The sequence below is a fragment of the Kryptolebias marmoratus genome, linkage group LG2, assembly GCF_001649575.2.
Source record: "Kryptolebias marmoratus isolate JLee-2015 linkage group LG2, ASM164957v2, whole genome shotgun sequence".
NCBI lineage: Eukaryota > Metazoa > Chordata > Actinopteri > Cyprinodontiformes > Rivulidae > Kryptolebias > Kryptolebias marmoratus.
Window position 1 is genome coordinate 27,848,546 of NC_051431.1, and position 12,747 is coordinate 27,861,292.

A 12,747-nucleotide genomic window follows, 5' to 3' on the forward strand; every position below is an offset into this window, starting at 1 on the left:
AGCAGCCATTTTGAATGTGATTGACTCCTAAAGTTAAATCACTTGTAGATTTACATCCAGTAATCTATTCCTGAGTCTTTGCTTAAAATCTGCCCAGTGGTTCACGAGATGACAGACTGAACTGAACACATGCGCACACACTGGCAAAAACATTATTGTCCAGCTTTCACCTTTTGGCAGAAGGCAATAAGTATCTCTGTGAATCTTGAAAGCACTAACCTGAATCACTTTGGTTCCTGCAGGAGCGTTCTCCCTTAACTCTGCCTCGTATGTATTCTGTTCAAACACAGGACTGTGCAGGTTGGCTCCCAATACTTTAACATGAACCTGTGCAGTGCTGGTGAACACCCCGTCAGACACTGAAACATTGAGGTTGTAGGCAGGCTCCATCCTTTGCTTACGGTGACTGGACAGCATGATGATTCCTGTATTTCTTTCCATCACAAAATCCATCCTTTCATTTCCTGATAAAATGCTGTACTCCAGCTTGTCAAAATCAGACCTGTCAGCGTCAGAGGCCTGGACACAGGTTACAAAGTGACCCTTTGGTGCTAACTCGCTCACATATGCCTCATAGAGCAGTTGGTTAAAAACTGGAGGGTTGTCGTTCATGTCATTCAACACAACAGTCACTGATACTTCACTGCTCAGTGATGGGAAACCATTATCTGTGGCCCTGACAACAAAGTCGTACTCCTGGACTACTTCATGGTCCAGCATACGTGCTGTCAGAATTAATCCACTGCTGCTATCAATGTGAAAATAGTCTGTGCTGTTATGTACATTTGAGAAAATCTGATAACGAACTGCATTGTTCTTCTCCGAGTCTTTGTCTGTGGCAGTAACTTGAAGGGCTGGCGTTCCAATCATGGCTGTTTCAGATAGCACCACCCTGTAAGACATCTTCTTGAAGACAGGTGGGTTATCGTTTATATCTTGAACAAAAACATCGACGCTAACTTCAGCATGGGCACCGGTCAGAAAGTCTGTGGCTCTGATAGTCAGGTGGTAAGATGATGTTGTTTCATAATCCAAAGAGTGAATTACACTTATGACTCCAGTATCAAAGCCAATATCAAACTGAAAAGATGGATCTCCATCAACAATAGTGTAGATTATGTTTTGACCTTCAGGACTAGTAGCATTGATGCTAAGAATGGGTGTGTACACATCCACATCCTCATTTACAGAAACCAAATAAAAGGATTTGTCAAAGACAGGCATGGCTTTGTTGACTACAGTGATGGGAAACTCAACAGTGGAAGAGAGAGAATGATAACCACCATCTCTGGCATATATCATCATTTGGTATTCCACATTGGATAAATCAGACTCAAAAGATCTCTTAAGGCTGATAGCACCTGTCCGCTGATTAATTTCAAAGTGACCATGATCTTCCTTAAGATAATAAGACACCTCTCCATTGATGCCTTTGTCACCATCCACTGCAGTGACGCTGAAAATGGGTGATCCTGGTTCAGCTTCCACTTGGACAGCTGCATAATAAGGAAGTCCAACAAATACAGGAGCATTATCATTTATGTCCTCAACTTGAACTTTTACCATAACTCTGGCCACATGCAGATGGTCGTGCTCCCTTCTTGCCTCAACAATTAGTTCATAAAACTCTTGCTCTTCACGGTCAAAGGGTATTCCTGTGGTTTGGATAACACCAAAGGTTGGGCGAATTTTGAAACGTGTGCCAGCATTCAGCAGGGTATACTTCAGCGGTTCATTTAGGCGGTTTCCCACAACACTGACGACAGCGACTTCGGTAATATTGGATACATTTTCCTTAATAGAAGAAAAGTAAATGCTTTGAGTGAAACTGAGACCAGAGTCCAGAGATTCTTTGACAAGTACAGTCACCAAAGCAGCGCTGGAGAATTTTCCATCTGAAACTCTGACACTAAAGCGAACAAGCTCTTTGGAGAAGCTGCTGTTTTTTACGACAATAATTCCACTGGAGGGTTTAATAGCAAAGTTGTCCAATACTCCATTAGTCAGAGAGTATGTGAGCTCTGTAGGAACATCACTGTCAGGGTCTACAGCAGACAGGTGCAAAACTTCTACTCCAACATAGGTGGGCAAAAGCAGCACTGTTTCATAGGTACTCTGGGTGAAGAAGGGGGGTGAGTCATTTGAGTCAGTCACTTGTATTGTGACCTCAGTTGGACTGTCTGCTGTTAACTGTGGCCTCCCATTGTCCCTGACATGAACATGGAAGTGAAAGGTGGCAAATGTCTCATGATCTAGATTAGCAATGGTTCTAATGGAGCCAGTTCCTGAGTCCACAGTGAAGAACATTTTTGCAGTGTCTTCAACAATTTGGTAGACCAACAGGGAATTTTGGTTGGAATCAGCATCAGTTGCCCTAATTACTAGAGGCAAGTTATCAAAGTTTAAGACCACACTGTTGACTGGAGCTACCTCACTGATACTGCCATGATAGTGATGCTGCTGAAACACTGGTGGGTTGTCATTCTCATCCACTATCTGGATTAACAAGGTAGCATTGGAGGCCATACCAGCCATGTTAGCAGCCTGGACTGTAAGGGTATAAGATGCTATGGTCTCATAGTCTAGTGGCCTTTGAGTAGTAATGACGCCACTATATTGATTTATTTGAAAAACTTGTTCTGTATTGCCCTGCTTAATGTCATAAGTGAGGGTAGACAGGCTGATAGCACTGACTGTGGTGACGGAGGTCCCAACTATTACATTCTCCTTGATCTCAGTCTGGTACTCAGGTTGAGGGAACTTTGGGCCAGCATTGTCAGACAGAGTGACAGCAATACGCACTACTGTAGTTGTGGATAATGAAGGGGTGCCACTGTCAGTGACTCTGACAGTAATAACATAGTGGCCTATGCTGGACAAGTCCAGGTGACGTGCAATTCTAATGATACCTAAAACTGACTCAATGGTGAATGCGTTTCCAGTGTTCCCTGTTGAAAATAATGACAAAATATTATCAATGCAGAGTATAAAAATTAACATTTGCTGGCGTGAGTATTTAGTTATTAGTGATGCGTACCTGCTTCAATGGAGTAATGTAGTTCTGCATTCTTGCCTTTGTCTTTGTCCATGGCAGTAACCTGGACCACAGCAGATCCCACTGCAGCCGACTCATAGACTGAGGCTTCGTACAGGGCACTAGTAAAAACCGGTACATGATCATTTATATCTTCCACTTCTATTAGGACACGAGCCAGATTCTTTCTGTATGGAAACTCTTGGTCTTTCACCTAAAAAGGCAAAATAAAATACATAAATAAATACCTAGCAAACAAAAAACAAAACTTTTTTTTTTTAATTCAGCAAGGTGTGTTGTCATTGTGATATTTTTAAAAAGGGTAATAAAGCAAACACACTAATTGTTATTTAGAAAAAAAAAAGATTACTTGAATGTAGTATTTGTTATGGACTGCTCGTGCTGTGCACATAAATCTAACATACCAGTACTAAGATTCAGAAAAGGTATGTTATTCCTCCCAGTCACTTCCCTCAAGGTAATTCCATCACTACCCACATGGTCCCACATGGTCAATTAAGTCCCCTTCCAGGACACCAATGTAGGGACTCAGAGAAGGCCGGGTTATCTCAACTGCTGTTTGGTGCATACTCACAAACAACTAACAGAGCCACAAAAAGACAGCCCTCTTGCTGGGTGACTTAGCCCAGTAGATAGGCTGGTTGTCTCCAATCAGAGGACTGAGGGTTTGATTCCCAGCTGCTGCAGCATACTGAAGTGTCCTTGGGCAGGACACTGAACCCTCCACTGCCTCTGATATACTTATCAGTGTATGATAAGTATAAACTGTACTGAATTGAATTGAATGGAATTATATTGAATTAAAGTGAATTGAATTGAGCTTCCTACGGAGGGTAGCGGGGCTGAACCTTAGATATAAGGTCAGGAGCTCCGTCATCCAGGAGGAGCTTGGAGTGAAGCTGCTGCTCCTTTGCATCAAAAGGAGTCAGATGAGGGGGTTCTGGCATCTGATTAGGATGCCTCCTGGTTGCCTCCATTTGGTGGTTTTCCAGGCAGGTCTCTCTAGGAAGAGACCCTGGGGCAGACTCAGAGCTTGCTGGAGGGATAATATATCCTCTCTGGGAACGCCTTGGGATTCTCCAGGAGGAGCAGGAAAGTGTCGGTGAGGAAAGGGATATCTGAGATTCTCTCCAGGATCTGTTGCCACCATGATCTGACCACACATATATATATATATATATATATATATATATATATATATATGTGTGTGTGTGTGTGTGTGTGTGTTTATATGTTTTAAGCTTTTTTTGCTCTCATGAATCAATGGTCAACGTAAACTGCCCTTCTTTACAAAAACACTTTAAAAAGAAAACCTTCAGTCCTACAGTGAAATCAAATTTCTTCAGAGTATTACCAATTAAATAAAGATATGTAATGTAAATATTTGGAAAAAAAATCTGAATCAGCCTAAATAAAAAATCACCAAATCAAAACTCGCTTTTGAGGCTGCAACAAGTTCATCTCTATAACATTCAGTGACTTCAGTTTTGTACAGATAAATGCACACTGGCCACTTAATCAAACATAACTGACGAAAGTCACCAGTTAGGGCAGATGGGGAAAGCCTAACTTTTCAACCTAACTTGGTCACAGGGTTGATTTAACAGCAGCTGAACAGGAACTGTAACTATACAATTGGGGAAATTTAGGTACAACATCTGAGCTCTCTGTCTTAGGATCGGTTTTAGCAGAGGACCTGAGTATTACACACAAAAACAGAGCCTCCCTTACAATGACTGTGAGAATGTGCTGGGCGCAGGCCTCATGGTCCAGTCTCTGAGAGGTGTAGATGGTGCCCAGGGATGGGTGGATCCGAAAGAGACGCAAGCTGTTTGGGTCTATGGAGCTGTAGAGAGCATAGGTGAGCTGGTGATGCTCATCTCGGTCCGATGCCAGAATCTGGACCACCTCTGTGTCGGGTGATGTATCTTCTGAAATAGTGACCTCATAGATTGGCTGGGAAAAGATGGGCTCGTTGTCATTGTTGTCCAAAACAGTAATGTGAATCTGTAACATGAAAGGGTGAAAAAGAACATGACTGACGGAAGTTTGCACAAGTAGTTTGAAACGCAAACCAGCTAACATTTAGCAGAAATGTTCCTACTAACTTTATGTACAATATTTATTGAAACTTAAAAGACTCAAAAGGTTTATGACCAACAAACTTCAATACAACTGAGCTTTGTTTCTATTAACTGGATCATTTTTTTGGAGCCCCCTTTTGTTTAACTCTCTACCACAACACCACTAACACCTGCTTATATGTCCATGCCTTATTCTTTGTGCATTTAACACAGCTAGTATAATACAGTGAGCTGACAATGAAATCCTTAAGTTTAACGAAGGCCATATTGTGTTCTTTGTTATCACATCAGTCACCTCACAATCCCTTACAAATAAATAGGACTTTTGAATCTTTTATTATTATTATTTCTACAATAATTCTGTGGCCTTCCTTCAGAATTTGAAATGCTCCAATCAGAGTATCTGAACAGTAAAGTTGAACTTGCATTTAATAGATAATTATTTTTTTTTCAGTGGGAAACTTACATAGCAACAAGTAGTTTAAGACTACTGAGCTAATGAGCCAATGCACTATTTTAGATACTAACTTCTTCAAAGAGATTAATGTTATTTAAAATGTGTTTCATACATGACAACCATAAATACTCAGACTGTCAATCAGAAGGTAAAATAAACATATTGAGGGATTCAGAGATTGGATGCAGTTGGAGCATCACATTTTAGCATACAGACGATAAATCAGGATCATAAAACCAGCAAAGACTCACTTTGAACTACAGATCAATCAGATGTGTTTTAGACGCAGTTTGCAAGCAAAACTGATAACAATAAAAACTTTCTGTAAGTTCGCCTCTCTTCTGTTTCTGTATCATCTGTTCCCATAAAAGAGAAAATAATAAACATAGAAAAAACCTGATAAATTAATCTGGACTCAATCCATATGTCACAATACTATGAAGGACATAGGCTGCAAACACCCTTTTGTATTTCTAAAACTTATTATGACTTTTCAGTCACATGAAATTTCAGGTAGCACGTCTTCACAGTTTAAAAAAGCCACATAATCTACACGAAACATAAAACAATGGACAACAAATGAACTATGTCATGCTCACAGCCTGCTGAATGGAGGCATTTTAATGTCCACATTAGAACAAAACCAGAAGGCAAACAGGAGAATTTATAAAAACTCAAACTATTAATGACTTTTTACAGCCTTTACTCACAGCATCTTTCCATCTCAGAATCTGTCAGACCTGTTAGTTCATAAGATCACTGACATGGGGAGGTCTGAGCTGCTCTGGAGAGAATAATTGTTTTTCACAGTTTTACTCCAACACTAAATGTTACACAGATGTTAGTTTACTGTCAGAAAAATAAACTAAAGCTAAATGACTTTCTGTCACAAACACATCAGGCACAAAAGTGACAGAAAGAGAAAAAAAAGTTTCCTCACTGTGAGCTGCAGGTCTGAACAAATGAAGAACAGAGAAACTGCAGGGATAACAGCTAACTGTATCAGGGAGGAATCACATTCAGGATGGTGTTTCAAAATCAATGAGAGACATTTTGTCTATCATTGGATCCTCCTACTTTCTGTTAATAACTCACCCCTCACCCATACTGATCCTGTAGACTGGGTCAGAGTGTAGTAGGTGCAACCTAACCACAATGTGTGATAAACATAGGTTGTTTAAAAATAACTTTGTGTTAACTTTGTCAACCTCCAGATCTGATGCTTTATCTATGAAAATGTTCTATAATCATAATGTTTTACATTTGAAAGTAAAATGTAATAATTTTTGACAGTCATCACTGGAACTAAGGATGAATTATACCTTTCTCTGACCTGCCTGACCTTTTTTGTGAATGCAGCAGTGCAACAGATTGCCCCTCTTCTTTTGTTTCCTCTCCTGAAATGTAAATACGATTGCCTCTCATCATGATAAATCTTTCACACAAACTAAGTGTTGTAAATGTATCTGAAGGGCCTTGTTTTAATAACATGGGTTGCTTGCAACACATGAGGAAACTTTTAAGTATTTTAAAATACAAATGCCAGTCAAATTATTTCTCTTTTACAGTTAGCTCAGTACTAGTTTAAGCTTAGGTTTCTGTGTGAACATTTGGGATAGGTCTTTTAGGGTTCATTACACAGTAATACTATCCTTTAAATTTACTGAGTGGAATTAGTGTACATAAGATTTCAAAGGACAACAGAAGAAGCTGAATTTAGTGTCTCACTAGGCCTCCTAAAATCAGCTGCAAAGAATCCCTCTCTAAAGACAGAACTAAAAATTATTATCTTGTTTGACTAACGGATGACTGATATTTCTGTTAAAACTCATGGAACAGCGTTGAAAAGGGTACAATGTGTTAAAACAATAGAATATGTTATTGATAGAGGGGTTACCTGTGTATATGCAGTGTTAGTGCCATCTGTGGCCAACACTGTCAGGTTGTAGAAGGAGCGTTGTTCAGCATCCAAAGGCTTGGCGATTATGATGGTACCCACAACCTTTTCAATATCAAATGCACTGTCACTGTTTCCACCTGCACCAGAAGAAGAAGGACTGTTAAGAGGAATAAGCACACAGTGAAAACCACAGACTGATACTCTGAAAATTACAAATAAATGAAAGTGTGGAAAATAAAAGCAGGTAGGACACTGCTTTCATTTGGTGTAGTATTATTTTATATTCATATGAGACCCCATGGTAAAATGCCCAAATGTGTCAAATATAAAATCTTGAACTGCCTATTTTGGTAACAAGCTGATGATCTTCATTCACCTGACTGAGCAGCTCCAGTGATCAAATCAGAGAGGGGCACATACATAACTGAGGACCACTGATGTTTCTCACTAATATACTTTAAAACGTGTGGTAAAGACTAATACATGCCTGCTGATAGGGTTCAGTTCCGACACACAAACATAACCCCTACTCCATGTCTCCTATAAAAACATTAATCAGACCATCAATCAAACCATGAGTCAAACCATCTATCAGACAGACAATCAATCAGCCCATCAGTCAGACCATCAATAAAATTATCAATCAGACAGTCAGTCAAATCATTAATCAAATTATGAGTAAAACCATCAATCAGACAAACAATTGATCAGACAAAAAAAAACATAAATTAAGCCATCAATCAAGCCATCAATCAAACTATCTATTAGACCACCAATCAGAAACACAACATCACAGCAACTTCATGGTGTTTTTGTGTGTGTATGTGTGCGTGCGTGTGTGTGTGAAGTAGACTCTCTGGAATCCCTGTCCAATAAATCCGTGACCTCAGCTTGCCACCATTCACCCGAGGCACATTGTGTGTTCCCAGCAACACTTGTCTCCATCCGTCTTTGTCAAGCTTGTTCAGAGAACCCTTCCTCCTCCTCGGCACTTTCTCCCTGTTCACCTACATGTTGCTTTGTATCTTTGTTAACAGTCATTGCAATAGCACAGCACACTGAAGTCATTTACTGTAATAATATACAAACTACCACTGGCGTTTCTTCCTTTGTTCCTAAACAAACAAAATCATGCCTGAACAGTAAAATAAAAACCATGTAGGAAACACAGCCAAAACAACAGTTGTGCAATGACCAGTAACAGTAAAGAAGATGGAAGGAGCATAGGGGCATCCAAGGCAGAGTCAAACGCCCTTACATGATCTACACCAACTGGCTAAATACACTGACTGCTCTCCATGAACACCTACCAGCACAAATGAACCAGCCGCTAATGGAAGGGATCCACCCAGAGTGGTTGACTGAAGGCTAAGACAGTCCTGAGAATAAAGGACCATCATAAAAGGACAAACCCATCGAACTATGGGCCAATCATCTGCCTCTGAACAACTCGAAAGCTTGATCAGGCATCATGGTGACTAAGATTAATAGAGATATAGATCAATACCTGAGCGAGGCAAGAAGAGAAATGACACAAACACCAGAGGAGCTAAGCGCCCACTAATGGTTGACAGAAAAGTTGCACGAGACTAAAAGATCAGACTATTAAAAATGTTAGCAAGATTGCTTTTTTCCAACTGTTTTTTTTTTCAACCAATAGCTTTTTTTCTGTTTTTGTTGTGCAAGTGGAGGAATCAGAATTAAAAATGGGACTAAAACTGAAAGGAATGCATTGTTCTATGATATGATAAATATGGGATCAAAAAAATACATTTAAAATGAGTTTCAATTGATCGGTTTTTCCTGAACAAACATTAAAGGGTAGTAAAAAGAGTGGGAGTTAACAGGAACATTTGAAACAAATTTTACAAATTAAAATTTTTCACAAAGATTTTTAGGATTTGTTATGAGTGGTGGTGTAAACTGACAACATCAAATAAGTGAATAAAAATAAACAAAATACATACGTTGTCCGTTTTTTTTACCCAACAGACTTTCTAAGGGTTAAAAATTGTATTGTTCCATGTTTTCCTAACAGAGCACTTCGCTCTCAGATTGCAGGTTTACTTGTGGTTCTTAGCGTTTCTAAAAGTAGAATTGGAGGAAGAGACTTCAGCTGTCAGGCTCCTCTCTTGTAGAACCAACTTCCAGTTTCTGTATGTGAGGCTGAAACACTGTCTACTTTTAAGACAAGGATTAAGACTTTGTTGTCATTTCATCTGATCTGCGGCCGCATGTTTTGGACACTCGGGTGAAGAGAGGGGCGGAGCTGTCAATTGACCACTACCTGGTGGTGAGTTTGCTCCGTTGGTGGGGGAGGATGCCGGTCAGACCTGGCAGGCCCAAACGTATTGTGAGGGTCTGTTGGGAACGTCTGGCGGAGTCTCCTGTCAGGCGGAGCTTTAACTCCCACCTCCGGCAGAACTTTGAACATGTTCCAGGGGAGGTGGGGGACATTAAGCCAGAGTGGGCCATGTTCCGTGCCTCCATTGTTGAGGCGACTTATTGGAGCTGTGGCCGCAAGGTAGTTGGAGCCTGTCGCGGCAGCAACCCTCGAACCCGCTGGTGGACACCGGCGGTGAGGGATGCTGTCAGGCTGAAGAAGGAGTCTTATTGGGCCTTCTTGGCCTGTGGGACTCCAGAAGCAGCTGACAGGTACCGGCAGTCCAAGCGGCATGGTCACTGAGGCAAAAACTCGAGCATGGGAGGAGTTTAGAGAGGCCATGGAGAAAGACTTCCGTACAGTTTCGAGGCGATTCTGGTCCACCATACGGCGTCTCAGGAGGGGAAAGCAGTGCAGCATCAACACTGTTTATAGTGGGGGTGGTGTGCTTCTGACCTCAGCTCGGGACGTTGTGGGTGGGTGGGCGGAATACTTCGAAGACCTCCTCAACCGGCACGTCTTCTATTGAGGAGGCGGAGCCTGGGGACTTTGGGTCGGGCTCTCCAATCTCCGGTGCTGAGGTCACCGAGGTGGTTAAAAAGCTCCTCGGTGGCAAGGCTCTGGGGGTGGATGAGATTCGCCCGGAGTACCTTAAAGCGACCTTAGGATTGTGTCTCAGCTTTTTGCAGATGATGTGGTCCTGTTGGCTTCATCAGGCCGTGATCTACAGCTTTCGCTGGAGCGGCTTGCAGCCGAGTGTGAAGAGGCTGGGATGAGGATCAGTGCCTCCAAATTTGAGGCCATGATCTTGAGCCGGAAAAGGGTAGAGTGCCTTCTCCGGGTCGGGGAAGATGTCCTGCCCCAAGTGGAGGAGTTTAAGCATCTCTGGGTCTTGTTCATAAATGAGGGAAAAATGGAGCGGGAGATCGATAGGCAGATTGGTGCAGCATCTACAGTGAAGCGAGAGCTGAGTCAAAAGGCGAAGCTCTCAATTTACCGGTCGATCTACGTTCCTACCCTCATCTATGGTCACGAGCTTTGTGTAGTGACCGAAAGAACGAGATCTCGAATACAAGCGGCTGAAATGAGTTTTCTCTGCAGTGTGTCTGGCCTCTCTCTTAGAGATTGGGTGAGAAGCTCGGTCATTCGAGAGGGACTCAGAGTAGAGCCGCTGCTCCTCCACGTCGAGAGGAGCCAGTTGAGGTGGCTCGGGCATTTGATTAAGATGCCTCCTGGACGCCTCCCTGGTGAGGTGTTCCGGGCATGTCCTGCCGGGAGGAGGCCCAGAGGAAGACCCAGGACACGCTGGAGGGACTATGTTTCTTGGCTGGCAGGGGAACGCCTTGGGATTCCCCCGGTGGAGCTGGCCCAAGTGGCTGGGGAGAGGGAAGTCTGGGTCTCCCTGCTTAGGCTGCTACCCCCGCGACCCAACCCCGGATAAGCGGAAGAAGATGGATGGATGGATGGATGGATGGATGGATGGATGGATGGATGGATGGATGGATGGATGGATGGATGGATGGATGGATGGATGGCTCCATAAACAATGTGTGTGTAGCTGCTGCTAACAGCAGGTCATCAGACAAAGCTGCCAGGAAGGAAAGAAAGGGTTGCTGCTGTGGAGTAAGAAAAAATTATTGTGTTGTGATACATTTCTAATAAAGCATGATTTCAGTTTACATTGGCAGGCAGCATTATTCAAGTAGTTACTATAAAACATTCATATGTGAATGCACACAATAAAACTCAAATCAAACACACACATTCAGGCAAACTGATGAAGCTGAAGATTCATTCAGCCACTGACAGAAACATTTCGAGAGCAAGGATCACAAGAATCAGGATGGACTAAAGGTGACAGGAAATAAAATAGAATAAAATAAAAAAGAAAAGAAGAGAAGTTGAAGAACAACAACGATGAGTGAAATGAAAATTGGAAGCAAAAATACCTTCTGAGGAACAGTTCCTTATACAAGTGTTTTGCAGAACACAGAACATCTCACGAAAAGACCTGGGACCTTCCAGGCATGAACCGTTAAAGAGAGAGAAGAAAGAAAGAGGAAGAAAGCACAGATATACATACTTAAAGAAGGATCAGCAAGTAGAAGGAGTAAACAGGACACACACAGGTGCAGCTACTGACAGAACCTATTCTGCTATGCTGTATAAGACTACATTTTTATTACAGGAAATATGTTTACTCAGTATGTTGCTATAATTGGGTGTTTGGTTTATTACTGCCTTCATGACCAAGAGGAACACAAATCCAAATGATTCATGACTTCCTTTCTGCGTGTTCTTGAAAAACATGTATTTGGCAGCAATTTGTGCTGAAGTGCTCAGCATTAGTGGGACTTTATGCGCCAAAAGTAATCAGATTACACACCAGGAAGTCTGCTGTTTCAGAACACTTCACATAATAAGTACAAGAACAAACCAACAAAATGATCTTGTAGAAGTTCTATGTTTAAATGTCTTAATTTGGAACTTTGAAGCAGGAAAGTTTAAGAGCAGAAGGATTTAATTGATTAAAAGCAACATCTTGTGAGAGGTGCGGCTCAGGTGGCAGTGGAGGTCAAGTAACCACGGGGTTGTTGGATTGATCCATAATATGTGCCAATAATGTAAAATATAAGCTCCTTATATGCATTTGTCACAATATACAATTTACATACTCATGGTTTTTGATTATGTATCAAAGAGGAAGGGAGTGTATGGAAAAATATCAACCTGATGCAAAAAGAGACTTGATGTGATGAAGTGCTTGATGCACTCAAACATAAGAAGAATCAGCAAGATAAAATGCAACAAATTTGTCAAAATGTTTTGACATTTAGGCCTTATTTAACATTTCACTCTTATGTTGTG

At 41.6% G+C, this 12,747-nt stretch overlaps 1 protein-coding gene across 5 annotated transcripts in view; it reads right to left on the bottom strand.

Moving 5' to 3' along the window:
- Positions 1-12,747, bottom strand: part of fat3a (FAT atypical cadherin 3a) — a 131,613-nt gene that overhangs the window by 57,856 nt on the left and 61,010 nt on the right. For 3 of the 5 annotated variants that reach the window (XM_017432163.3, XM_017432161.3, XM_017432160.3), the window contains exons 7-11: positions 11,829-11,897; positions 7,494-7,633; positions 4,787-5,062; positions 3,038-3,248; positions 220-2,948 (exon numbers count right to left, since the gene is read on the bottom strand). In XM_017432163.3, the coding sequence (XP_017287652.1) occupies positions 220-2,948; positions 3,038-3,248; positions 4,787-5,062; positions 7,494-7,633; positions 11,829-11,897 (3,425 nt within the window). The remainder of the gene's footprint in view (positions 1-219; positions 2,949-3,037; positions 3,249-4,786; positions 5,063-7,493; positions 7,634-11,828; positions 11,898-12,747) is intronic. The other 2 variants (XM_017432164.3, XM_017432162.3) reach the window with 1 other exon arrangement.